We start from the raw sequence: 27527 nt of genomic DNA, 5'->3' as shown, positions 1-27527 counted from the left end.
TTAAGTCAGTCTATTGAGTTCAGACTTATCCTGTACATCTTTCTGATGGCTCTTCTTTTCATTTTTCTGTTTGTATCTCATGTGAAAAAACACACCCCCGATAACAAAACCTGAAAAACAGAGAGCACTCATCAGTAAAGGGAAGAGAAAACTTTCTGAAAAGGTATTTCAGCAAAGGATCTGACACCCACACTGTAATATCCGTACTGCTTTACCTCTTGAACAGAAGCAAATGGCTTCGGGGAATGACCATGCAGCGTTGGACCAACAGCGTGTTCAGGGACCCGAGGCACTGGTGGGCAGGGTCAGATGCCTCAGGGCTCAGGAGACTTCCCTCAAAGGAGAACTTCTCCTCTAGGATCTGACCAGGTGGCAAAGTGTCTTTTTTAGCCCCCCTCCCTTTGAGTAGTGATTTGTCATGTATGTCTTGAATTGTAGTCACTGGTTGGTTTTGGTTTTTTTTCCTACTGGAATGGTAATTCTGTCACAGCAAAGCTGAGACTGCTGATAGCAAAATTGTTCTTCAGGAACTCCTTGGTATCTGTTAGGAATAGTTGATGGACCCCAGAGATTTGTCCACCTATGGCCAAGAATGTCTGAGATTTTCTTCTGACCAGGATTAGAAATGTTTATACCCTTTATCATCACTTGTCATATCCAGTCCAAGGTGTCTAGATGTCTTCATATGCATATATACATATATATATTTGTGTGTATATATGTTTGATCTTTTTAAATCATGATAAACTCGTTACACTGTATGTAAATTTATTTCCTCTTTATCAGTGTTAGATTATCTATCACTTTCAACATCTCTTTGTTCCTCTACTAAAGTATATAGGAGTGCTCAGCTACTCCCCTTGCCCCATTCATTGCTCTGAATATCTGTTCTGTAGTTCTTATTTTACATTCATATTTGTGGTATCTGAGTAATTAATCAAGGAACATCCCTAGTTTCTGCCACATGATATTTATTCTCTCACCTGCTTCTCAGTGGGAGAAATACCTTCCAGGAGAGACACAGTTTGTCTTAATCAAAGAGTTTCTCCCATCAGAATGGATTGGCTGAGGGTTTGGGGTGTATTTTTTGTTTTGTTATATTTTGTTTTCCAGTGTCTATGCTCTGTGTTTCTTTTATAGAAAGTGAGATTACAGAGCATCCTTGCTCTTGGAATGAAAGGTGCTGAGGTCTGAGAGAGTCCTTAGCTCATGCAGGAATTAATTCTGGTGTCAGACAGGCCCCCAAGAGACGGCTGTTTTTATGGTCATATCTTCTGAGCTTCAAGGCCAAACTCAATGTTTGTAATTTCCGCAGGTTTCATAAAATCTTTACATACCTCTCATTCATTGTTTTTTCCTTGCCCATCTCTGATCCCTGTTAAATCTACCTGAGAGGCTATAATCTGATTTTGCCTTTACAGTGAAAAAAATTTGCTATTGAAAAAACCTGCGTATTCATTTCAGGAATTCTTTTAAAAATCCTTCATGAGCTACAAACACTGTGTTTTTTAAAAGTCATAAAGCAGTAGCAACTTTTACTGTCCTCTCTGAAGCTGACCAGCTGTCTTGTAATGAAAACATCTTTAGTCAGTTATTGAACATAATTTTCACTTCAATGTGGCACTATATGAAGTGAGGGATCAGACTAAGGCATTATGCAGAAATAAGGGATGTGAGAAACTTGAACAGAGATGATAAAGATGCAGTTTGAGGGGTTTCTCTGTCGATCACATGATCTGAGTATGGCTTCCATTTTAAGTTCTTTGAATTCTTTTTTCTCTTTTTGTCTTCAAAAGACTAACACATATGCATCACATGCATCGGCACTTCCTCTTGTTTTGGGGGTTTGTGTATTACAAAAGAAAGTCAACACAGAGCTTTGGTTTTATCTTTTCAGGTACTGAACTTGTTCTTGGGGGCTCATTCTCTTTTCTTTTAGAATTGAAGTAATGGTAACTTACATAAGTTCTTGGTTTTTTTCCGTTTTATCCACTAATTTAATCCGACTCTTGAATATGAGGTCTGTAACATATTTAATTCCTTTTCTTTGATTTTCTCCATGGGTCTTTCACACTCCCTTTCCTCTCTACAGCTGAGTCACAGTTTTCCAGTCTGGCTTTTGTGACCATCACATTCAAAAATCACACAGGACTGAGCACTGAATTCTTCTTGCTCTTCGCTTCCTAGGGGACTGCATCCCATCAACAGTCATCCTCACTACTTTTGCACTTACATTGACAAAAAGAATATTGAAGGAGCCAGAGGATGTTATGGCAGGACCCCTCTCGATCATCTACCAAAGGTGTTGGGAGTCTGGGGAGGTCCCTGCTGACTGGAAGCTAGCCAATGTTATTCCAATCTACAAAAAGGGTGTGAGGGAAGACCCAGGGACCTACAGACCTGTTAGTCTAACCTCAGTTCCTGGAAAAATTATGGAGAAGATCATACTGGGTACTACTGAAAGGCATTTAAAGAATAATGCAATCATAAGGCACCATCAACATGGGTTCACAAAAGGAAAGTCCTCTTTAACTAATTTGATATCCTTCTATGATAAGATCACCCACGTAGTGGATGAAGGGAAGGCAGTGGATGTAGTTTTTCTGGATTTTAGTAAGGCTTTTGATACTGTCCCTCACAGCATCCTTATGGACAAGTTGTCCAACTGTGGGATGAGCGGATTCACGGTGTGCTGGGTGAAGAACTGGCTGAAGGGTGGAGCTCCAAGGGTTTTACTGAATGGGGCTACATCTTGCTGGCGACCAGTCACCAGTAGTGTTCCTCAGGCTTCAATTCTAGGGCCAGTTCTGTTCAATATTTTTATCAACAATCTGGATGCAGGAGTTGAATGCACCATTAGCAAGTTTGCTGATGATACCAAACTGGGAGGTGCTGCTGACTCTCTTGAGGGACAAGAGGCCTTGCAGAGGGATCTAGATAGATTGGAGCACTGGGCTATGATTAATGGGGTGAAATTTAACAAGTCCAAATGATGGATTCTGCACCTAGGATGGAGTCATGGCAGGCACAAGTATAAACTGGGAGAGGAGTGGCTGGAGAGCAGCCCTGCAGAAAGGGATCTGGGGATGCTGGTTGGCAGCAGGCTCAATATGAGTCAGCAGTGTGCCCTGGCAGCCAAGAAGGCAAACCGCATCCTGGGGTGCATCAAACACACTATAACCAGCTGGTCAAAAGAGGTGATGGTCCTGCTGTATTCAGTGTTGATGTGGCCTCACCTTGAGCATTGTGCGTAGTTCTGGGCACCACAATTTAAGAAGGATGTGAAGGTCCTTGAACGTGTCCAGAGGAGGGCAAGAAAGCTGGTGAAAAGGCTGGAAGGAATGTCCTACGAGGAGTGGCTAAGGACTTTGGGCTTGTCTAGTTTGGAGAAAAGGAGGCTGAGGGGCGACCTCGTTGCTCTCTACAGCTTCCTGAGGAGGGGAAGTGGAGAGGAAGGTGCTGATCTCTTCTCCCTGGTATCCAGTGATAGGATGCATGGGAATGGTTCAAAGCTGTGCCAGGGGAGGTTCAGACTGGACATTTCTTTACTGAGAGGGTGGTCAAACACTGGAACAGGCTTCCTAGAGACGTGGTCAATGCCCCAAGCCTGTCAGTGTTTAAGAGGCATTTGGAAAATGCTCTTAATAACATCCTTTAACTTTTGGTCAGCCCTGAACTGGTCAGACTGTTGGACTAGGTGATCATTGTAGGTCCCCTCCAACTGAAATGACTCTATTCTATTCTATTCTATTCTAATTAAAAAAAAATTTTTGTCTTGTTTTGGAAAAAGTTTTAAGCTACTTGTTGAAGTTGCATCAGCTCATGCCTATGAGAACATAATACTGTTCACTACCGCTTAACAGTGTAACTGTACTTTGTTCATGTAAATGCCAGTTTCCCACAACTCAAAGCAATTCTCTGTCCTGGTTTCGGCTGGGATAGAGTTAATTTTCTTCCTAGGCGCTGGTGTAGTGCTGTGTGTTGGACTTAGTATGAGAATAATATTGATAACACACTGATGTTTTAGTTGTTGCTAAGTAGTGCTTACACCAGTCAAGGACTTTTCAGCTTCCCCTGCTCTGCCAGGGGCACAAGAAGCTGGGAGGGGGCACAGCCAGGACAGCTGACCCCAACTGACCAAAGGGCTATTCCATACCATATGGCGTCATGCTCAGTATAGAAACTGGGGGGAGTTGGCTGGGGGGCAGTGATCGCTGCTTGGGGACTGGCTGGGCATCAGTCAGGGGGTGGTGAGCAGTTGTATCACTTGTTTTTCTTGGGTTTTGTTCCTCTCTCACTCTCTTGTTGTTTTCCTTCTCATTACAATTTATTATTATTTTGTGTGTGTGTGTGTGTTCCAATTATTAAACTGTTCTTATCTCAACCCACAAGTTTTCTTACTATTGCTCTTCCGATTCTCTCCCCCTTCCCATCATGGTGGGAAGGGTGAGTGAGCAGCTGTGTGGTGCTTAATTGCCAACTGGGGCTAAACCACAACATTCTCCATATGAAACATGGAAACCTACAAAGCTGAAACAGGTGAATAAAATAATAATTGTAAGCTACAGGTACAAACATTGTAAGCATGACACCCAAGTCATGGGTTTGCAGCAATCATGATACACAATCATGAGATCTTCCCTCTTTTGGTCTTTATGCAACATTCATGACATCTTTTCACCCAACAAGTGAATCAGTGTCAGAAATGCAGCAGCACTATCATATCTCAGAGACCTGGCTTCATATCAACAAAGAAAAAGTGACCTACCAATGATGAGCAGGACCCCAATAAGAATCCCAATTGCCTGGCCTGTGCTTGGCCAGGAGTGCTCACGCTGTACTTCGATAAAACACGACTTTTCACTTGAACACTTGCAGATGTTTACTGCAAAAAGAAATGCCGTGAGGTTAATGAGAAGTTTAGTAGTCCAGTTTGATTATTCATAAGTGTAACTGTTGTCTTGAAATGAATAATTCTGTGCATAGTATACCTTCAAGATTCACTTTTCTTTCCAAAGGTGGTTTTCCATTGTCACTAATTATTACTGGAACATTATACACCTTCTCTTCAAAGTTAGCATGTTTCGGAGAGAGGTAAGCATGAGTAGCTGTAAGTAGGAAATGGGACATTCATGTCAGCACAAGAAAGAAATTTAGCTCAACATTCATACCAGCTGCAAATGTTCTTTTTTAAGGCTGCTTTGCACATGATGGTAGTTCCTGTTTTCCCCCATGTTTTCCCAGGTCTCATTGGTTTGCAGACATTAAGTCAAAAGAGACCGTCTGAATGCCTAGTCTGGCTTTCAGCATAATATTGTCAGAGAATTTCCTTCCTAACTTCTACAGCAGGCCAGATCTGATCTTGGGTAGTGCTACACTGATAGCATCACATCTAAAGCAAGAATATCCCCCCATACTCATAGAAGCCATAACCAACTTAAATTGTTCTCAAGATCACTTAGTAGGACAGACCATCATTCTAGCGCACTTACACTGTCACATCTAAGACTCTTTAAAAACTTGGAAAAGTAAGACTATAACAACCATTGGGATCAGACCAAAGGTCTATCAATGTCAGTATCTTGTCTCTAGAATAAGTGGAGATTACAATAAAAAAGCAAGCTTGTATTTCGTTTTCTCCTAATGCTCTCCCAGCCTTCAACCATCTTCAGCTCAGGGACTTCTTGAGCTAGATGTCATTTCTTGCTTTGAACTTGTAGAAACTTTCTACATACACAACACACTGTGGCAACAAGTTCCACAGTCAACTACCTCCTCCTTCTATCCGCACTGGAAATAACTCCCATCAGCTTCATTTGAGGCTCCCAGGTTTGTGTACTGGAAGAGAGGGCAAACGATGAATCTTTGGCCACCCTGACCATAGTATTCATGATTTTATAGACCTCTGTTGTACTTTTTTCCCTACTATCTTCCAAGCTAAAAAGTAGTAACTTACTTTGCTGCTTCCATACGCTTCCTTATATCAGGCTACTCCATAACTCTTATTATCCTTGTCGCCCTATCTGAACCTGTTTCTAGTTCTACTGCATCTTTTTGGAGATGGAGAGGCCGGAGTTCAAGATTTGAACAAATCATGGATTTATACAGGGGCATAATCACAGAATCACAGAATCGCATAGGTTGGAAAAGACCTTTAAGATCATCAAGTCCAACCGTAAACCTAACACTACCAAGACCACCACTAAACCATGTCCCTAAGCACCTCATCCAAACGTCTTTTAAATACCTCCAGGGATGGCGACTCAACCACTTCCCTGGGCAGCCTGTTCCAATGCTTGATAACCCTTTCAGTGAAGTAAAATTTCCTAATATCCAGTCTAAACCTCCCCTGGTGCAACTTGAGGCCATTTCCTCTTGTCCTATCATTTGTTACCTGGGAGAAGAGACCGACCCCCACCTCACTACAACCTCCTTTCAGGTAGAGAGCAAGAAGGTCTCTCCTCAGCCTCCTTTTCTCCAGGCTAAACAACCCCAGTTCCCTCAGCCACTCCTCATAAGACTTGTGCTCTAGACCCTTCACCAGCTTCGTTGCCCTTCTCTGGACACGCTCCAGCACCTCAATGTCTCTCTTGTAGTGAGGGGCCCAAAACTGAACACAGTATTCGAGGTGCGGCCTCACCAGTGCTGAGTACAGGGGCACGATCACTTCCCTAGTCCTGCTGGCCACGCTATTTTTGATACAAGCCAGGATGCTTGTCATAGAAGGAGATCAGGTTGGTCAAGCATGACCTGCCTTTCCTGAACCCATGCTGGCTGGCCTTGATCCCTTGGTTATCCTCTACATGCTGTGTGATGGCACTCAGGATGATCTGCTCCATCAGCTTCCCCGGTACCAAGGTCAGACTGACAGGCCTGTAGTTCCCCGGGTCCTCCTTCTGGCCCTTCTTGAAGATGGGCATCACATTTGCTAATCTCCAGTCAACTGGGACCTCCCCAAATAACAGATAACATAATGATGTTATCTGATTTCTTCTCTGTTCCTTTCCTAGTAATTCCCAATATTTGATCTGCTTTTCTGAACACTACTGATAATTTGATCTCACATTTTCATGGAACTGCTTACAGGTCTCACTCCTGACTTGTAATTGCCAGCTCAGCACCCACAATTTCAAACGTGAATTTGGGAGTCCAGGGTTCATTTGAATCTGCCATTTTATTGTTCAACCAACTCAGTCTTGCAAGGATGTTCTGCAATTCTTCACACTTGGTTCCTACTCAGATAACTTTGTATAAAGAGTAAACTTTGCCTCTTCATTGCGCACCCATATTTATTGACCTACACAGCTCCTAGCAAAAACCCCTTTGGAAAACCACACATGAACTTCCTTCAGTGCAAGAGCTGACAATTTACTCCAGCTCCTGAATTTTAAATTATTATTTATCCTTTCAAAACTTGTCCCTTTCATATCGTGGCAACCCAGCTTTCTCTAGTGGGACATTTCCTCAAACGTCTTTTAGGAATTTGGACAGGCTCTATCAGCCAAGCACTTACCCATGTGCTTACTGATCACCTTCAAAGAACTCCAGTTGTTTTGTGAGGCATGACTTCCCTTTGCACATGAAATGTCAGAAATAGACAGTTTGCAACTGTTCTCTTTCTTTAGCAGAAGTGATTTGTATTCATTTAAGCAGACAGTACATTTTATTCTTATGTGTTTCTTCTCTTGTAAGTACTAGTGAAATTTTAGCTTACAACATACTAGATGTATCTCTTGAAAAAATTATTAATGACTTAGGTGTTCAAATAAATACATGCCAAAATGCATGTAATTTCTCAACAACGTAATTTTTTTCTCCATGGAATACTGGATATGCAATAGTAGGAATTAAAAGGAGTTCAATATTTCTTTATATTTCCCGGAGTACTTGGAGAGTCCCGTATCATTATAAGAATAGCTTTATTAACTTACCATTAACTTTCGAGATTTCCCAATTATTTCTTGTATTCATATCATCCACGAGAGAAAAAGTAAATCTTGAATAATACAACTGTTCATCATCATCAGTAGCTTGAATGAAAGCTCTCTCTCCTCCAATGAGCGGGTGGCAGAAGAAAAGAGGATAATCCATAGCTAACTGTGGAGGGTTGTCATTCACATCATGTAAGTGTAGTATCAAGGTTGTTTTGGATTTCTGAGCTGTATTGTCTGCAGAGTTTGACAGAATGCAAAGTTACATGCACATCTTGGACTTACATGCTGGGTTGTTGCATTTGCAGCTGTTGTATAGGTACACCATCAGGCAGGCAGTGGGAGGTGGTATTCTGTCTGCAGGCTGCAGAGGCAAGGTCTCAGGAGGCCTGAGGGACTCATGGTAGCCGCCACCACTTTTTAAAAAGTGTGGTTTATTTACTCCCAACTCTTGCTAACTACAGAACACTAGCAAGTGAAAGGAGGCAGATAGACCATTGTATTTAGTAAGTAGTCACGTCCATCGTATCTGGTAAGTGGTCATGTCCAAGGTGACCAGTGCTCTTTAAAGCACTCTTTTAAGCATGAAACTCCTTAAGTTTCCCATCTCTCTTCTATATATAGGAAATGCAAGTCAATCTTCTGCCTTGAGGCCAAGAGAGGGGGCCCAAGAAGAGCTTTCAGAGCCCTATCATTTCTCCAGCCTGTTCCTGCAGGAACAGCCCCACTCCATCTAGGTGCTCAAGGAAGCACTCCTTTTTCCTGACACACAGGAACTGCATCTTTACCCATATCGCCCAAAACAGTGGCCAGCATTATTGTTTATCTGTGTTTAATAAGGGAAATCTAGATATATACCTCACTCAATCAGATATAGTCCAGAGTTTTTAACCCCTATTCAATGTAAATCACATAATGAAATCTCCCCAGATGCACTATCTGAAAGATTCTAATGGCTGGAACTAGGAGCCCTAATATATTTCAGACTAACTAGTGTATTAGTTTTATTCATAATAAAATGAAATCCTGTACAAGGTTGCAAGTTACTCTCCAGGTATGTTTTCAGGAAGCCTAAACATACCTACAAGAAAGAATAAAATATTTATAGCTGTAGAGAAAAAAAGTGGCAGAAAATGTTGATGCTGAAAATACTGAAGAAATTCTAACCTTCTCTGTATGCCATGTGGCTCACACAAATATAATGACATATGATAGCTAACTTCATGAAAGCTGTTTTAATCCTCATTATCTACAACACCAAGATTTATTTTAAGAAAGTTAAATTCTTAAGAAATATATACTTCTAAGGATACATCACATGTTCCTGTACTTTTCATGGGTTTAGTCATGGGAAGTATGATAATTCCTCATAAAGCAGTAAGGGCAGGGGATTCCTCTGTGTGTATATGTAGTTGTTTCATAGCTTACTTAGCTCTGATGCAACAACATCAACTGTGTAGATTTCTTCCTGTTCTCGATCCAAAGTGGAAGCAGTGTATATATGCCCAGTGGTTGAATCAATCTTCAGCCATTTCCTTATGTCACCTTCTAAGGAGTATCTTTGGAAAGAAATAAGAAAAAATTCACATATACTATTCCAAATCAGGAAAAATTGCTGACAAAGCAAATACTTATTTATTGATTTTAGGCAAGTGGCTTGATTACAATCGTACTCTAAGAGAGGGTTCTTGGAAGAGTCCCAGTACTACAGCCAACCAGGAGAGACAGATAGAGGAAGGGAGGCCAAAATCATTGAGAATAAAGAGTGAGAGCAGAACCGTGGGAGCACTACTGTTCCTCCAGCCTGTGTACTGCAGCTCCACCTTCCTCCTAACTGGGAAACCTGGGGTGCTCCTGAGCTTTTGGTCCAGAAGTGCACTCTGTCCCAACCCCATGTCCCTCTCTCCCCATCACATTGCCAATGCCTCAGTTCTGATGGGGGCACAAGCCAAAGGCTGGGGGGCAGAGGGAGCAGTGCAGCCAGGCACCCTTTTTTGGATCAGCAAGGGGCCAGGACCCCAAGGTAGACTGCAGTGGTTATCTGCTGCCAGTCTGGAGCAGCCTGTAATTACCATCGGGGCAGCCTTGGAACAGAGGGTGCTTTAAACATAAGCACATAATTGCCTTTACATTATTGTTTAAAAAAACCCCAAGGTCTCTGGGTATTTACTTATACAAATTTAACCATGAACATATCACCCAGTTAAAGCACAGGCATTTGCTTCAGTAGATGTGACCTGACCTTCTCATTCAACGCTTTTGTTCTTGCAGTACCCCTTGCGTTAAAAACAGCATGCTGACATGCTTGTACATCTTTTACTTTTTATACTTTTAAAAAATGTCCTTTAACCTATTTTTTAGCAGAAATGTGGTTTATGGAAATATGAATTCCTGTCATTTGTCTCTGTCATCATCCCCCAGAGCTTCTGGACTATGTGGCTCACTTTCAAACCAGTTTGACAGAAGGCCAAACATGCTAAGTTCCCAAAAGTTAGGGGAAAGTAGAAAGCCAGATGAGAAACCTCTGGGAATAAAACTGGGAGGCCTAACAGTCATATTCTGTAACTCCATTAACTACTTGGTGTTTTGCTGAATTTTAGTTAAATTTCAAGGATTGTTTGTTTTGGGCTGATCTGTTCAGTATCCCAGCTGGGAATAGTGCAGCAAGAGCCACAAATAATTCTTCTGTCCAACTCTACTGTGTAAGGTACATTTACACCATGCAACACTGCACTGTGCATAGATCCATGAGCTGGTGGAGGCTCAAGGTCACTTGACCATACAACATGGCATTGGGCCACCAAACGAGCCAGTCTGAGGTTTTGCATCCCCCTCACAAGCATAGGAGTTGTCTTGCACAGAGCTCTGCATCTGCAGTGGAAGTAGGCATATCGTCTTTGGCAGTTGGAAAATAAAATGAATTAATTGTCAATTATAGACTTGAGCTTCACTACAGGTTGTGTGTTTTGGTGGAGAAAAAGCCCTGTGTGGTTTCCGGTGTGACATGAAAAGCAGCTACTGTCCTACTGTTCCGAGGGGTATGCAGTATGTGCTTCATTCATTTGTTAAAGGCATTATGGATGTGGAAACCCTGTTATTCTCAGACCAGCTCTGCCTTTTTCCAGGACACATATATTGGCCTTCTTCTCTTTTAGTTTCCTGGTTCAAGGGCCCCACTGGCTGATGCTTGTCACAGCACAGAGAGAAAGCTGGTTAGAAAAGCACTGCCCAGCAGTCTGCTGCAGGTGGGTCACCAGTGCCCACCCCACCACACCTCCACCTTCTACTAGGAGATGAGACTTTTGAAAAAAAGTCTTTTCCTGAATGCCAAATGTTGGGCATGTTTTCCTTGTACCTCTTTTAGAACAATTTTCTAAATCCTAAATTCGATAAATAAATAATGATCACTCTTTTTTACCGTACAGCAGCCCCCTCAGGATCATAGGCCTCCACTGTCATGACCAGGCTATTGACAGGAATGTCTTCAGACACTTCTCCTTTGTAAACTGTCTTGAGGAAAACAGGTGGCTCGTCCACATTTGTTACGAAAACTTTGAACAAGGTAAGGGAGCTTGAGTTGTACTGCACGCCTGGCACCAGCGGTTCGGGGTTTGTAGCATTGATCACCAGGTTGTACATTGGAGCTGCTTCAAAATCAAGAGCCTGGATAAATTAGAAGAAAAAGATGCTTTAAGCAACAGCCCCACTGCTGTGGGGAGCTCCCATGGGAAACCACAGAGTGCCCCTCTTCTCAAGGAGGAGATTGCATCCCAGATACAGACAAAATAAGGAAGAGCTGTCAGGAGCAAAATGACACTGGGAACGGTCAATTTAAATGAAACCATATGCCTGTTTGGAGGCCTCCTCAGCAACTGCATTTTCTAATAATGTTGCCACCTGCCTGACTAAGTTTAATAACTATATCCTGTTTACAGCAATAGTATTTATAGCTCTGTACGAGAAGGCCTCGGGTGACCTCCGGATGACAAAAGTCATGTGAGGGTTGTTACACCGCAGAGTTTCTCACAATTGCCTCCTTGGGAAAAAATGATGCTGCGGTTGAACCTGAAGATGGTCCACCAAACGCTGCATCTGCCTGCCCTTGGCCCAGCTGGCAGCAGGTGAACTGGATGCCAACAACACGTCACCCCTTGGCAAATGAGTGACAGGTTTTCTGGACCCATAGTTCAAGCGCCTTTGAGAAGGCTAATTTCAAAGGGAGAGCACTTTTGCTATTGAAATTCATGGATGTAACAGAAAGTGTGCCTTATATTCCTGTCTCCAGCATTCAACATATGAGATGTATCACCCACAGCAGCACCCGCTGACCTTGGCTTTGTCACAGTTAATGTTTGCCTCAGCAGGAACAAACTGCCTCTCCATCCTGACATTGAGACTCACTCGCACCTCCCATTGCAAAAGCCACCAATGGCCCAGAGCACCAGCAAGGAGGAGGATCTGCCCCATGACAGCCCACCACCACGACCATAGCCCATGGAAACATTTAGCTGGCTTTATCTTTTCCGGAAACGCTGCTGCAAAATCACTCAAATAAAGCTTTTTTTTTCTTTATGGTACATAAAGACCCACTTCATCAGCCAGAGCCTGCTCTGCTGGAGAAGGGGCCACCAGCAGAGCCAGTGGAGGGAGCTGCTGGTGGCAGTGGGTTGGTAGGGGACAGCAAAGGCAGTAGGATAGATGTGCCTGAGCACTGCACAGGCATAGCATCTGAGCCCAAGAGTGGGGCCTCCTGCAGTCTGCACCATGCTTAGGGTGTCCTCACCCCACCACCAGCCAATGCCCCCCCTGCAAATCATCACCAGGGCATTTATTGTTTATGACATATATCTGTTTCTATAAAGGAGAAGAATAAACCCATCTATTCACCTTGTTAATCTTGACGAACCCTCGGTTTGTTTCAGGATCTGTCTCTATGATGAATGTGTTGTTTGGATCTCCTTCCTTCACTTGGTAAATGATGTAGGAGCTCCCTGTGTCAGGCTCGTCTCCATCGGTAGCTTGAATTTCTAATATCACTGTTCCTACCGGTTCACTTTCTGCAATAGTCACATTGTGATACTGAGGAGAGAGAGATCGTTGAAACATGACACACCGAGCACCATCTGCGGATAAAAACTTGAGCGCTACAACAAGCGCTCAGATGAAGCATCCTACAAGCACGGATGTCTTTTAACCCACAGCAGCCGTGTGAGGGAGGGAAGTAGTAGGCGCACTCCACAGCAGAGACATAACCAGGTTAGAGAGATGTACAAAAGCACTAGTGAAGTGCCTTGCAGCAGTACAGGTGAGCTACCTCACTGCCCAGGGGAACCCAGAGCTGCAAGATGGGCACTAGAGCCTCTGCAAAGTTGCTATATCCCCCTTTTTAGCCGTACATTTATCAAAGGTGATGGGATCTCTATCAGTGGGTAAGCTACTAGTACAGCAACAGTCCCAAACCTTTACCTCCTCTCCACGTTCATGCAATGCTCACAGGGTAGGGACAGTACCTCCTCTGTACCCAGTGAGCACCCTAGCCACTGACTGTTATATATTTAATTGCTCCATGCACCATAGGCCATTGCCACATTAGCAGCTCAGCTCCATTTGCTCTGTTTGATGTGTGCCCTGACCCAGCAGTCTCATCTTGAGACCAGGTCCTGGGCTGAGACCTTGAGGTGAGAAAGTCAACAGCCTGCTATGTAGGCACCTAGTCTGCATGTGTCTAAGCTCCCGTTATCATCAACAGAGAGCTGGGCAATGCAGTCAGCAAAGCCCCAAAACCAACACAGCTTCCCCCAGAGGACACCTACACCTGATGGGCCAGGCAGCTCTCCTGAGCCCACCCTCCTACATTGCCTACAAGTATGGTGGGAGCTTAGACACCTAAATGTAGACACTCCAGCCACTGCAGAGTTTGCAGGGAGGCTTGGGCCAGCAGGCAGAAGTCACGGAAGGTCTGCAGGTCTCTCTGCCAGATGCCAGCACCTCCACCAGAGGAAGAGGCAAGAGCCTGACACCCGTTCCGGAACAAGGGCCAGCAGGTATGCGTTTGGGCATGGATCACTGGACAATTGTTTCTGGTTAAAGCAAATAGAGCCTTTGATTCCCATTCACCTTCTGGCTTTTCTGGATACATTAATATTGTGTTTGGAAGGGAACTTGGGAGATGTTAGACTTTTTCCATTTAGCTATTTTAATTAATTTTAAAGCCTTTTCTTCCCCCTTTCCCTCCAGAACTTACATTTCCGGAATAAACTGCTTTAATAGAATCATTTCTTTCTGTACACATAGTTTTCCACTGAGCAAATTACCTTATATTTCAGAATTAACTATGAGTCAGTTCCACTGTTCACTGTCTAGATAGAGCTTATATGCAGCCTTTGCAGCAATAGCTTGCCTTTATTTTCACTAGTGGATTGCTCTGTTACTTCTTCTGTAAATTGTTAGTTTCCCATTGACATTCTATAGACATTGAACATATGCTCAAACATTTGTCAAAAGTTATTGGGACATCAAAAACAGTGTTAAAAATACTCACATCTGATTTTTCAAAGATGGGAATCTGATCATTGATGTCAATAACATGTATTTGCACATCACAGTGTGTTTGGAATACTGCATGGAAAGAGAACAAACAACGTCATGGCAACCCTTCTGCCGAAAATAACTTTCCTCCAAAAGAGTTCATTGTGAGCAAAAGTGAGTGCTGCTAGGTTGCCCAATCCAAGCAAAGTCCTGCTGTTGTAAGAAGCACTTGATCTCCAATATCTCTTGATCAGTGACAGCCTTACTCTCTATCTTACAGTTCACCTTCCCAATTTCTTCAGCATTGTCCCATCCTGTTTCATTTCATTTCCCTCACTTTTTTTAATCGTATCCCTTTACCAGGACGATGGATAGCTATGAATTGTGTTAGCTTTCTCAATACCACTTTTGCATGCCAAAAAGCAAGCCCCAGGTTGTTATGCTACCTTGTCCTCTTGGTGGGCCATCAGGCAGCACCCTCATTTTCGTTACAGCCAGACTTAAACTTCAGATCTATGTAAATCTAAACCCTGCCTGAGCAGGGGCACTCACAACGACGGGGGTTTTGATTTTAAAAGCATACTCTGTCTGGTCGTGTGCTATTCACATGTAGCTGGGTTTTAGTGTTTTACGGATGTGCCTCATGAGCTGAAAGTTAAGGAATATTCTAAACAAAACTGTTTGGATGGAATTCAAATAAGCATCCAAAACAAATCACCAGCTTCTCCCCCTGCAAGGTTTTCATACCGTCTGTCTAAGTGATGCTATTTCATTTACAGACATGTCACACTGCTTTCTTTACATGCCAGTTCCTCCATCCACAAGTTTTGCTTGACTATAAGGACTCCAGCACAAAGCTTTAAGCTTTAGTATGGAGTTTGATTTCCTTTCAATTCAGTGAACCACAAAGGACTCCTGGGAACTTACATAATGGACAAGATTCTTTCTGAAGATTACTTTCAGCTCTTAATCTTTTAAAATACATTATCTGGACTCTCTGAGCAGCTGTGTTTAATTTCTTGATTTTTTTCAGTGAGTCCATTTGAAAGATTTTGGGGGAAAACCACAATCATGATCTCTTCATTTTTTTTCCCCTGTGGAAGGAAATCTCTTACTGGAGTGCTTGTTAACAAGCTTCCCAATTTATCCACGCTCTGCCTTAGAGCTGGTTTCCTTCCATACCTGCACTATGAATCATGGTTAACCTCCCTGCATCTCGAGGACGAGGCAATACCGTGGCAGAGCAAGCCAGCTCTCAGTGCTGCTGCCTGTCCAGTGAATCCTCCAGGTCTCCTCCCATCCCTTGGACACTGAGCGCAGGGGATGTCAGGGTGAACAAAATTATTCCGATGTATAACAGCAGGCGTTACATACCTGCATCTGTCACCAGCACCTTCAAGGAATAATTGGATGCCATGCGCTTGTTTAACAAATGGCTAGTTAACTGCAAAATCCCAGTGTCTTGCTGAATAAAAAACAGATTACTTGCAGGAACAGAAGGAACCTGACTTTCAATTTTGAACTGCAGACGAGAGTTAAGGGTGTCCTTCTCATCCATGTCCGTAGCAAACACGGTGCCAATATTACTTCCTGTGGCAGAGGAGAGACCGGAGTCAGCCAGGCAATGCAGTGGTCCTATTCCTCCACAGAGGTACACGCTGACAAGAGTGATACCAATGCAAAGAGCAGAGGGGCAATAAAAATACAATTGCGTGGAAAACACTGCACGGACACAATCATTTGACTTCTGGGAGTTTTTCCTTTAGCATCCCAACCAGCTGTTTTGGGCTTGGGGAAGTCCAAAAGGATTGAGCTACGTGTTTCGATCAGAAGAAGTGACTGTAACAACAGACACTTCAGCCTTGAAATCAAATAACTGATGTGAAGACATAGGGACAGTTTTTGGTAATGGTCCATTGAAGTCAAAGGCATTATGCTGGAGGAGCAGCTGGAGGAGCATCTGGATGAGGGAAAATGGGCTCATGCGACTTTTAGAGCAGTATTTCTTGTATTAGTAATAAAAAGGGTGTTTTTCTTTTTACGTTCTAAGAAGTTGTCCAAAACTGTGGTTGTGGGAAAATGCAATTTTATATTTTAAATGGAACAGCATTTTTAAATTATTTTTTAATTATTGAAATCCTTTCCACATGAATTATTGAAGTGAAACCAACAGGGCTATTTGCACAGGAAAACATTTCTCCAGGAGATTTACATTTTACTCTTTGGGATCAGAATTTCTAGCTTTATTTGCACCCAGCTGGAAACAATAACAAGACCAGAATGACGTGTATAAATGAGGAGAAGCTGTTTTCTTACCTAGACCTTCATTTTCTTGAACTTCAATTACAGTGAGGGCCTGCTGGCACACGGGGGGATTGTCATTAATGTCTTCCACAACAACATGAATTTGCAGAGGCTTGTCCACCAGTTCACCCTTGTTATCTTTTGTGACCACAAAAAAAGCATACTGCAATAAGAATATTGAGATTAGATGTGTTGAATGTCCACTGTGACAATATTTTGCATTTAAATGTGTAACTATGGGAGCATTCCATGCAAACGAAATATCCTTTCATATGTTTGTTCAGTGTTTTCACTCTATTTAATTCAGAACTCTTCCATCACCCCTTAGTGCCTGAGGTCTGAGTTCTCAAAAGAATTTAAAAGTCCTGAATATTTCACTGCACTGTGAACTTGCTCTCACAAAAATTCAGGAAAAGCAGTAATATCTCATTTTTGTCACTTTGCAAATTCATCTGTCACATAAAGAGATAGGATTTCTCCAGCATATCTGATCTCTGGCCTGTTCTGTGCCCAAATTTCCTCCAAGAACAAAAGGGGACAGAGGGTTTTCTGTCTAAAAGACCCCCAGACGGGGAACTTCAGGGTAACTTTACAGTTGCAACTGCAAGTTAAACTCTGCTTCTGCTGTGGAGAGATCCCTGAGGCCCTTGGGATCTGGAGTAGATCCGAAACATCCAAATCTCCTGCCCTCCACAAATGCCACTGCCTACCTCTTGCTCATGCACCTACAATCCTGCCATGGTTGCTCCATGCTCCATGCGTCCAAAGAGGTTTAGATTGGATATTAGGAAAAATTTATTTACTGAAAGGGTGGTCAAGCATTGCAACAGGCTGCCCAGAGAGGTGGTGGAGTCACCATCCCTGGAAGAGTTCAAAAAATGTGTAGATGTGGCACTTCGGGACATAGTTTAGTAGGCATGGAGGTGTTGGGTTGACGGTGGGACTAGGTGATCCTAGAGGTCTTTTCCAGCCTTAATGATTCTATGATTCTATGTTGTACATTATACATACACTGTGGGCAGTGATTGCTACTGCCAGACCTGTGGAAAAATGTTGTAGGGTACCAAACTGAAAGGTGTTTACAGTGTAGCAGATGAATGTGCTTTCAAATCTATCAAGTCATTCCCAAACAGAAATGACAAGAAACAAAGCTTTTATTTCTTTTTTTCCCCTCTGTCCTTTCTAGTGAGCTTTCTCATATTTACTCCTACACCAATAATCAGCTTCCTGCTATGATCTCTCCCATCAATGAGGTTTTATTTGTTTACTTACACTATCATCTTCTTCCCTGTCCAATGGTTCGGTCACATAAATAACACCATTCTGATCGATGGAAAATGGGAGCCTGGGCAGCTTTTCTTTTTCAAAAAGGTCATAAATTACATCTGGTTCATTTGAATGCACCTAAAAACACAAAAATAAGTCAATATAGGAAGTCAGAAGTGTAGACTGAGATTTAACAGGGATTGTTTCTGGACCACAAACAGAAAAGACTGCATTCCTGTTAGCTTCATAAACCAGAAAATTAAGAGTTTGGCAGGCTCTCAGGATGAGCTGTGGAAAACCAAACTGATAATCCACCTCTGCTCTCTGAACTGTTGTGGTGAAGCCATTTTACCTCAGTTTCTCCAGCTGTCCAGATGGGCTATGACACTTACTGTTTTATGGAAGGGTTTTGGGATATGGAGCTAAACAGTGACACATGAGAAGAAAGCATTATATGTATTTGAATGTCTTGACACTGATTTATTCCATCTCCTTACACTGTCTATTCCTGCCAGTTGTTTTGTTTTATCTAATTCAGAGATGTGGAACAACAAAACAAATATCCGGTACCTATCTGCACGTATGTGTGTGCATACTCTTTACATGCATCAAAGTCTGTGATGAAGGATCTTTAGTGGGGTGCTTCAGATTTAAAATGAAATGCAGTAAACAGACTGCCAAATTAATGAAGGAGTCAGTATTACCGTTTATGTTTTGTACTACATAGCAGCAACTGCATTTCATTTTCCCCTAGGCAGAATCAACATGTCATTGGCCGCCACGTGAAATTTATATACAAGTGACCCCAGAATGGGAGCACCGTTGCATATTAGTTTTTCTTCCACCTGTTTTCACTCTGGACTTCCTCGGGCTGTCACTGAGGCCAGTGGGAATAGCACTGAGTCAGTTACTCTTGCAAACAGGATCCGAGGAATCCTGCCATGTCCAAGGGATGACGGCATTGGGGATGTCAGTGCCAAGGCATTTTTCAAAGTCAAACATTTCTGAAACGCTGCTGGCCTGTTAGTTAATATTTACTGATGTATACATCGTTATCGGTCTGCAGTTATCAGCAAAATATTTTGCATTTGCACTGTGAAAAGAGGAATACCGTGGGAATGCAGGATGCTGAAGGAGGGCATTTCAGTCCTTCCTAGGTACTTTTGATATAGCAGGTGTGCTGGATGGCACAAAACTAGTCACAGCAGATGTCCCTGAGTGTGGGGGACTGCCCACAGCAGGGTTGCAGTGGAGCTGGTCCCCTGCCAGGCTCTTCTGCGGATGGAAGCTAACCTCAGAATAACCTTCAACAGGTTAGCTCTCCGTTTGCCCAAAGCCTGGAGGGCCTGTGGTGTTAGAGCAAGGCTGGAAGCGCTCAAAGAAACCCATCGGGAGAGAGGAGCAGCACCTCCGGAGAGGCACCCAACTGCCGCATGTCTGTCTGGGAGCTCCCTTGGGGTGTCTCAAGAGCTTTATCTTTCATATTGTGCCAAATAGCCTTGTAAAGCACCCTTTTTTTCCCAGTCATTATACTGTAACAAAATTCTCCAAGTATTTCTTCTATCCATGGGATATTCTCATACACAGGCAGTACTAACCACCTCTCCAAACAGAAGGGTAAAGTCCAGTCACTCTTATGTTTGTATTGACTGTGTCTCAGTCACCATCAAACCATTAACTTTCATACTAACAATAAGTTAATGAGACCTGCACTAAAGATCATTTCCAAAGGATACCATATAAAAAATAACTGGGAGGTGCCAAAGTCCTTCTGAAGAGCCTGGTGTGAAATGCAGTGGGGACACCTTCACAGTTAGACAGGAGAAAACGACTGTGTGGCACCAAGGAGAGGTGCAGGGACCGCGGCCAAGGGCCCTACCTGGCTGATGTTGACAGGGTGGACCTGGGTTGAGTTTTCTTGGATGTGGATGGTGGGGGGAGCTTTCCACATGCTCTCCTTCACAGTGATGAGCACATCGGCGCTGCTGGTGAAAGCATTCATTGTCATCCCTGCCATGTCCTTCACAGTGACGACAAGCGTGAAGGTGTCCTGCTTTTGAGGATCTAAGTAATAAGAGCCTAGAGACAGAGCAAAGAGCCAAGTGAAATGAAGCAGAGGCTGTGGAGATGGTTCATCTGCCCATTGCCTCCTACATGCACCATGCTGCTTCATCTGCTCCAGGCTCACTCCTTAGATGGGCCTCTGTGCCAGATCTCAGCAAGTCATTTCCTCTGGCTTCTCTGAATGATGCAGCAAAACATCATGCGGACGTAATCGTATGAGACCTCTGTTCTGTGGTCTCATGTTGTGCAGATGCATCACTGAACAGCCCTCACTCCAGTTAGGCACTTGTTCAGCCCAGCAGAAGAGCCGGGTTTTTAAATCATTGCAGTTTAGTTGGGATCACATGGCTGGCTGAGTTGTCTCTGCATTTTTCATGTTACTGATTTTGGTTTTCTAGATTTCAAGGAAGAGAATTAATCCCAAGATATGACTCAGCATAGTCCTGAGGGCCAAAGGATCTACCTCTCTTCTCAATGTACTTTTAGATCCCAATCTCCATTTCTGCTAACTTCCCTTGAATTTGATAGGACACAAAGTTCCCCAAAATCAGGGCCTCAGTGGAGTATGTCCCACTGACTACGTTTATTCAGAATCTAACATCGGAGCTGTGTTGTTGTTTTGTTCTTAGGTACACCCAAGAACCCATGCTTGCTTTTTGACAAATAAGAATCTTTTTTACGTACCCATCTTACTTGGTGAGATTGCTCCAGTTACACTGTCAATCTGAAACAGCATTTCTGTATAAGGGTTGGGAAAATGATGGAGAATGCTGTACGTCAGCTGTGCATGGGGAGTGGTAGGATCATCGCGGTCAGTGGCATGGACGTACATGAAGGGCTTGCCTGTTCAGATTAGAGAAGAAACAGTGGTAAGAGGAGACTGAAACCTCAACACATAGTCCATTTGAGCAGAGCTTTCAAGTCAGGAAGGCAGCTTATGGGGAGCTGCCATTGTTTCATAATACATCTCTCATGGTAAGCCATGCACATGTGTGGAGGTTACATTGCCTGTGTACCACCCCACAGGTCCTGCCTCCACCAGCTGTGCTTAGTGGGTTCACAATAGGTGTGAAGACCAGTTGATGAAGAAGGTGACAGAGCTAACTCAGAGAGCTATCTACCACCCAAGAGTGCCTGCACCCAGAATGTAGGTCACTGGTATCTCTCTTTAAGGCCACTTCGCAGTCCTTACACAAATCAGTTCAACCCAAAGTAGCTTGAGAAAAATGCCCTACAGTGGTGACACAGTTATAATTAAAGGAACAATCATACAGTGAAAAAAAATATGGAAATGCATGGTATCATAAGTGAATTTTTGCCTTTTGATCACCAATGCAACATTCAAAATCTTTTTGACTTGGATGCAGTTGAATACAGTAAAATATTGCAGAATAGTTTTCTGACCCCACAGAGTTTTATATACGTATTCTTTAGCACAAGTTTCTTCTTGAGTCCATAGTCACAGTGATAACAGCTGGCTGAGTTCTTTGTTTCGTTTCCAAGATGTGGGTCTCGAACTGCTCTTTGATACTTTCCTGATTTCTGGACTGGATCACTGTAATCCATAATCTAAGACTCTCTCCTAAATACTAAGATTCAGCCCAAGTTCTGAGAAGCATCAGTCACAGTAAACACATAGCCCATATCTACACTGGCATTTTATTTCACTGATGTGCAGAGACTTACATATTCTTAGCATTCTCTTTCTGTATAGTCTTGGCAACCTTTAAACTTTAAACTCCTTCTAGCATAGGGGTTTTTTTCAGTGCAATGGTGAGGGCAGCAATATTTGCCTGTTAAGTGATACTTGCAAAGCAACAAGTACTATGAAATATTTCTGATTACACTCATCCCTTTACACCACATAGTGGTCACCTCTTTGCCCTTTCATTATGTTATACATGTTTGTATCCTTATTTTGTACAGTCCTGTGGGAAGGAAAACTGATCTTTTTTCCGCTTGTTGAAGTATAGCACCCACTTTATCTTCCTGTTTAACTAATCTACCTAGCTTCCTATTAACTATAATATTTAATTATTGTGATGATTACCTGGACGGGAGTTCTGCCTCACTACTCCAGTGTACTCCTTCTGGTCAAATTCTGGTGGGTTGTCATTGATATCCTCCACATATATTGTAACAGTGTATGGACCTTTCACTATGTTTCCCTTTTCATCCAGACTTTCCACCTTGATTTGGAAAAAGAAGGAACAGCAAAGAAATATTTTCATGTAGGTAAATTAAAAGACATAAATGAACATCAGGACGTCAAATGCCAAGTCATTCTTACTGTGACACAAATCTGGTGAGAGCCATCACTGCGTGGTTCCATCTACAAGGACAAATTTACCATGGTAGCTCACTGACAATAATTCACCACGGTATATAATGCCAACAAAACAAAATAACCTACTCCTGCTTCTGATAACACTTTTCAGAGGGCAATTTCTCACTTCCAGTCTCAGCACACTACTTGTATTCTTGCACAGCTCATGATTTTCTTTAAATAGAAATAGATACTTTCTAAAGAACAAGGAGAAAACCCAACATGATATAGCGGACTCAAGTGCGCTATCATAAACATGGACCAGAAAAATAGGCTGATCTAAGTGTTTCTAAAGAAAACTTAATTCTTAGTTCTGATTACATTTTTGTTCCAAACAATTTGACGTCTTATTTTTCAGCCTTCTTTGATTTTAAAGCACTGAGTATATATTATGTCTGTCAGACTTTATTTTGTTTGCACATAATAGATGAAATCATGATCATTTATGCCTAACCAACTGTCATTTTTCAGTTCTGTCATCACTTCTTCTTGTCTGTAAAGGATTCCCATGTTTACGGTTAATAACTTCTGGGGCTAGAATATTGTCGTCTCTAACACCAGTCCAAGGGTGCTTTAGAGCTGAGAACAGGAAACCATTAAACCTGAAGTGCTAGACTTTAGAAAGATATAGCTAAGGCTAGCTAAAACATCATCATGTACTTTGTCTGTTCAGATATTGATCCTCTCATGATCATCTCCTTCTCAGTTGCTAGTGCCTCAGAAAAAGACAATACCATTTTTGACACAGAATAAGAGCACAAGGCTATACTGAGACCAAAAGATCACCTACCCGCTGTCCCACTCCCAACAGTGTTTACAATGAGATCCTTATGAAAAGAGTGTAATAGCAGGACAAGCACACAATGCTTTTTCTTCTAGTAGCCTCCGACATCTGCCAAACAGCTTTCTGCTGTTATCTAACAGAGATTAGATCTGTGTTTCTGTGTCTAAATGTCATTTACTCACACCATTTGTCACCAAATAGATTATAATCTTCCTAAATAGATTACAGTAGTTTATTTTCCCATTCCAGCCATGGAATTCACCCTATCAGTCTTCAGGGATAACGAGCGAATCTCATTCATGGGGCCAGATTTCACTTCCAGTCAAGTGTCCTCCTCATATTAGGAGAATTAAAGGATTGATGTTGGCATCAGGGTAATTTTTGTTTTCTCAACATAACCTTCCTGTGCTAAGGAGCCTTTTCCTGTGCAAAGTCTTTCAGAACTATAAAACCATGTGTCTTTCAGCAAAACTCATATTAAAAATGAAAAGCTGTCTGAAAACATAGGCAAAAGAAAGAATTTGAAATTTCAACAGTTTTCCATTAATTTCAGGTTTACCAAAAAAGGGTGAATACAAATAACCCTCCATTCCTATTTTTCATTGAGTTTTTACCTGCAGCCTGTGCACTGCTTTGGTCTCCCAGTCCAGAGACCCATTGAGATACAGGATGCCTGTCCTTGGCACAATGTCAATTATTCCATCTTTGTCACCCGTCACTCTGAAACTCACAGCAGGTGGCTCAGATGTGAACTAGAATGAGGAAAAATCAGAGGGAAAATCATCCTTTTTTCAGCATTTTCACCATAATCAAAATAATTTCATGCTTTCATGTATTTTAAAATCTATTGCCAACAGCGTGCTTGGCTGGGGGAATGATATTCCAAGAGTCTGCTCAAACAAATCTGCTCTTTTCTGATCCTCAACAGAGGAGTTTTCACATTATTTCCTGAATGCTGCAGGAAATCCCAACTGTGGTTTCTTTCCAAAGCAAATGACTGCTTAGGACAGGGCTTTGTCTGAGCACGGGAATGGAAAAAAATGACACACGTCCTCCATTTGCCTGGGAGCTGGATCTGTCCCTCTCTGGTTATGGCTTTGGAAAGAAAACCTCAGAGCTGAAGGAAAATGATGACACAAGTTACATGGAAACCCATTCTCTGGGAATGCTGATTTTATTAACCCCTGTCTTAGGATATCCCCTTAAAATGTGTTTGAGAGAAGGGGTTGTCTCCTGCTTTTTGCATGTAGACTCTTGAATTCCCAGATAGAGGAAGTCAAAGCTCATTTCAGATCCTCTTGGGGGACTGTTCTTCCCACCAGCACAGATGACAAGACTGCCCGTGAGGTCAGTGTGTGCAAACGATGGAGTTTTTGATGGGAGTGGATACCAAGAGACGCTTGATTACCTGGTAAATGAAGCGCATTCCCCCTCCTTCTGGAACAGAGAAATTCATGTCCTTCAGAGGCCCAGTTACATGCAGGTCCCCCAAATTATGGCACAGAGCCTGTGAGAGAGAGAGCGATGGAGGAAAGCAGCTGAAGGATGCCTGCTGTCACCACACACGAACAGCAGCTCTCCATCACTGAGCCTCTTGCAAGTTATTTTGCTGTAGTATATGGAGGAGACTCTTGCTGGTTTGCACTGAACATCTCGGGGTTCTTTAGTGCACATCCATTTTTAAAAGCAGTGTTATTTATTAATTAATTTGAAAACAAACCTTTGGGCCCTGCCCTTTTCTAACCACTACATAATTAAATGAGATTTGATCTACCTTCAAGAGCAAACAGAAGCACCGAAGAGCTGAGGGTAGACTGAGAGCAAGTTGAAATTCATAAAAGCATTTCTGGATCACCCCTGTGTCCCCAGCAGGACCAGCCATGTCCCATCCAGGAGTCACACAGTCCCGTGGCCACAAGAGTGTCGGGAGACCCAACACCACACCTGGGGATGGGGAGGAATTGGGGCTGCACCCCTTGTAATTTCCTCAGTAAATCCAAACCTTTTTTGTAAGGGAAAAAGGTGGACCTCCCCAGGTCCCCTACCCCACCACCCTCAGCACCCTGGCGATCTGGGCAAGCTGCTCGGGCCCTGTGCCTTCACATCAGTTGCATGTGAGTGCAAACCACAGCCAGAACAAACATGTCCTGCTGATCTTTGGTTTCTATCTCATGGCAAAAATGCCATGCAAATCTGTCTTGGCCTCTGTTTTCTTCCTAATGGCTGGCAATGGCTTCACTTGGTGTTTTTTCTGGCAAATTTTTTATGAGTTTTATATGAGTTTTATAACCATGCCACACCCCCCCCCCCAGTGCCCAAAGATCTCTGGACACACTCCTGCACTGATGTTTCAGGGCTGTTCTTGCTTTCAAACAAAAAAAGCAAAGCAAAAATCAGCCTCCTAGAGCAGCCTTGCACACGAGACAATCCAGCCCACGGTTCAGATAATCTACCTGTTTTTCCAAAGGCAAGACCAAACTCCCCTGAACGTCTACTCTTCTCTCCCTGATCATGAGGTTTTGCCAATGCTGAGGAGCTGCCTGCCAAAATTAGGGCTCCATCATTTGGCTGCATAGGTAAAACTCCTTTTCTTCTGGTGTAAAAATGACTTTATTCTGCTTTATAGATTCACAGTGCCATTGCCGCCCTGTCCATCACCCCACAGAGTTGGGCTCCAGGCGTGCATGTTCTCTGCTGCATGACTTTTCCCCTGGATTTGGTCCTATTGCTGCTGGGACAGCTATTCGGCCTCTCACAGAAAAGCATAGCTTACATATTACCAAGGGAAAACTTAATTCTGGCTGTGACAAAAACATAGCTGAGTTCAGCGTAATTTACCCTAAAGCGCTGCTGTGTGTGTCACAAGTGGTGTTTGACTAACGCCAGATTCTGCTTAAAAACAGCCAGAGATGCTGCCCGCCTCACCTACAAGGGTTTGTGACTCTTTTTGCAAACAGGAAAACTAGAATATTGTGCGAACTGGGGAAGGAAGAGGAGGGATGCTAGTGAGCACTAGTGACAGTAGAAAAATATCCAAAAAAGTGATGGAATAGGTACACATACCAGGAAAGAGTACTTTACAGCTACCCTTTACTATTTTTCTAAATGCTGACTGCTGGCCTCTGTCAGGGACAAGGTAGCAGGACCCTGGATCTGACCTGCTACAGCTGTTCTCCTGTCGCACTGGTGGGCACAACCTGGCTCCTGGAGGTTTTTCCCAGGGCCACTTTGTGGAGGGGTTTTGCTTGGTCATGATCCTCGCCGTGGAGGAACAAAGGCTGACGCTATAAAACCCAACGGGTTCAAAGGGCAGGCTGTGAAGCAAGTAAGAGATATCTCTTCTTGTCGATTAAAATTACTTTATGTGGACCATAAATATATCCAAACATATGTCTACAGCATGAATCACTACGTAGGGGCCTGAAGGGGAAATAGGGATTTCTCCTTGGCCCGTATGCGGCTGGCATCCCTTTCGAAGGCAGCTGTAACAGCTGCGGAGTGGCTTCACGGGGGTCGGCACTGCCAGGGGCAGCAACTCTTGACATGGGAAGGAAAAAGGAGGTACTCACTACTGCACATCAACCCCACCCCCAGGGTCTCCATATTCTGAGGAATTTTTTTTGTAGACTTGAATTTGACTCATTTTTTATCTTTTCTGTTAATTTCAATTGTAAAGTAGAAGCTACCACTGTAGCCTTTACAGACATCAGTAAATCTATTGAATTTAATAGATGAGGTCCATAAATAGCATAATTAATACATTTTGCTTCCAGAAAATCCTCTGAAAAGTGATTCACACAGATAGAATAAGGAGGACAAGTAATTAATATGCATGGCTTAAACTATGTGTCATTGTACGTCTTAGAATACATTTAATATGTCAGCACATGTATGGATTATAATACACATGAACACATGATACAGATGTCTTCACTATTTGGTGATTTGTTGCAGTAATTTTAAATCATGTCTAGCGTGAAATCCGCTCACTGGAAAAAGTAATATCTAAGGAGGAACTACAAGAGGCAAAATAGGTAAATTGGTTTCTTCTAGGTTTTTTAAAGTTTTTTTCCTAATGATTGACACGTCTTCTTAACTTTTGGCCATGGGGTCACACACGTGTCGGGGCCGCACTCCCACACCCAGAGTTACAGCCGTTCTGCCAGCACGCTGCCAGCCTGACCTGCTGACTGGGACGCCCCGCGGGTTAGAGCTCAGAGGCTCGCAGGCAACCTTTGCCGTTTACTTCCAGATAAACAAAGGAAAAGCTGTAACTCACTGAGTGAATGACGAGCAGAAATTGAAGTCCACACAGCTTAAACAT

At 43.0% G+C, this 27527-nt stretch overlaps 1 protein-coding gene across 1 annotated transcript; it reads right to left on the bottom strand.

Annotated features, from left to right (window-relative positions):
* Window positions 1-27527, bottom strand: CDH17 (cadherin 17). Its single transcript, XM_072851200.1, has 17 exons — window positions 27483-27527; window positions 24612-24710; window positions 23818-23955; window positions 22144-22282; window positions 20778-20936; window positions 19909-20108; window positions 18036-18167; window positions 16776-16926; window positions 15834-16049; window positions 14473-14549; window positions 12819-13010; window positions 11350-11594; window positions 9360-9490; window positions 7932-8168; window positions 4992-5108; window positions 4769-4885; window positions 1-110 (listed from the first exon to the last, which is right to left on the bottom strand). Exons 1-17 carry the CDS (start codon window positions 27525-27527, stop codon window positions 1-3), a joined length of 2505 nt encoding a protein of 834 aa, XP_072707301.1.

The sequence above is a fragment of the Ciconia boyciana genome, chromosome 2, assembly GCF_034638445.1.
Source record: "Ciconia boyciana chromosome 2, ASM3463844v1, whole genome shotgun sequence".
NCBI lineage: Eukaryota > Metazoa > Chordata > Aves > Ciconiiformes > Ciconiidae > Ciconia > Ciconia boyciana.
This window is presented reverse-complemented; position numbering and strand designations above follow the sequence as displayed.

What these genes read in the sequence shown, in the direction of transcription:
- CDH17 (XM_072851200.1), bottom strand. Translation starts at nt 27,527, where the DNA reads ATGTTTAAGCTGTGTGGACTTCAATTTCTGCTCGTCATTCACTCA. An exon ending in GAATGCGCTTCATTTACCAG is followed by an intron (nt 23,956 to 24,611) that starts GTAATCAAGCGT and finishes TCCTCATTCTAG; the next exon opens with TTCACATCTGAGCCACCTGC. An exon ending in AATCTCACCAAGTAAGATGG is followed by an intron (nt 20,109 to 20,777) that starts GTACGTAAAAAA and finishes CTCTGTCTCTAG; the next exon opens with GCTCTTATTACTTAGATCCT.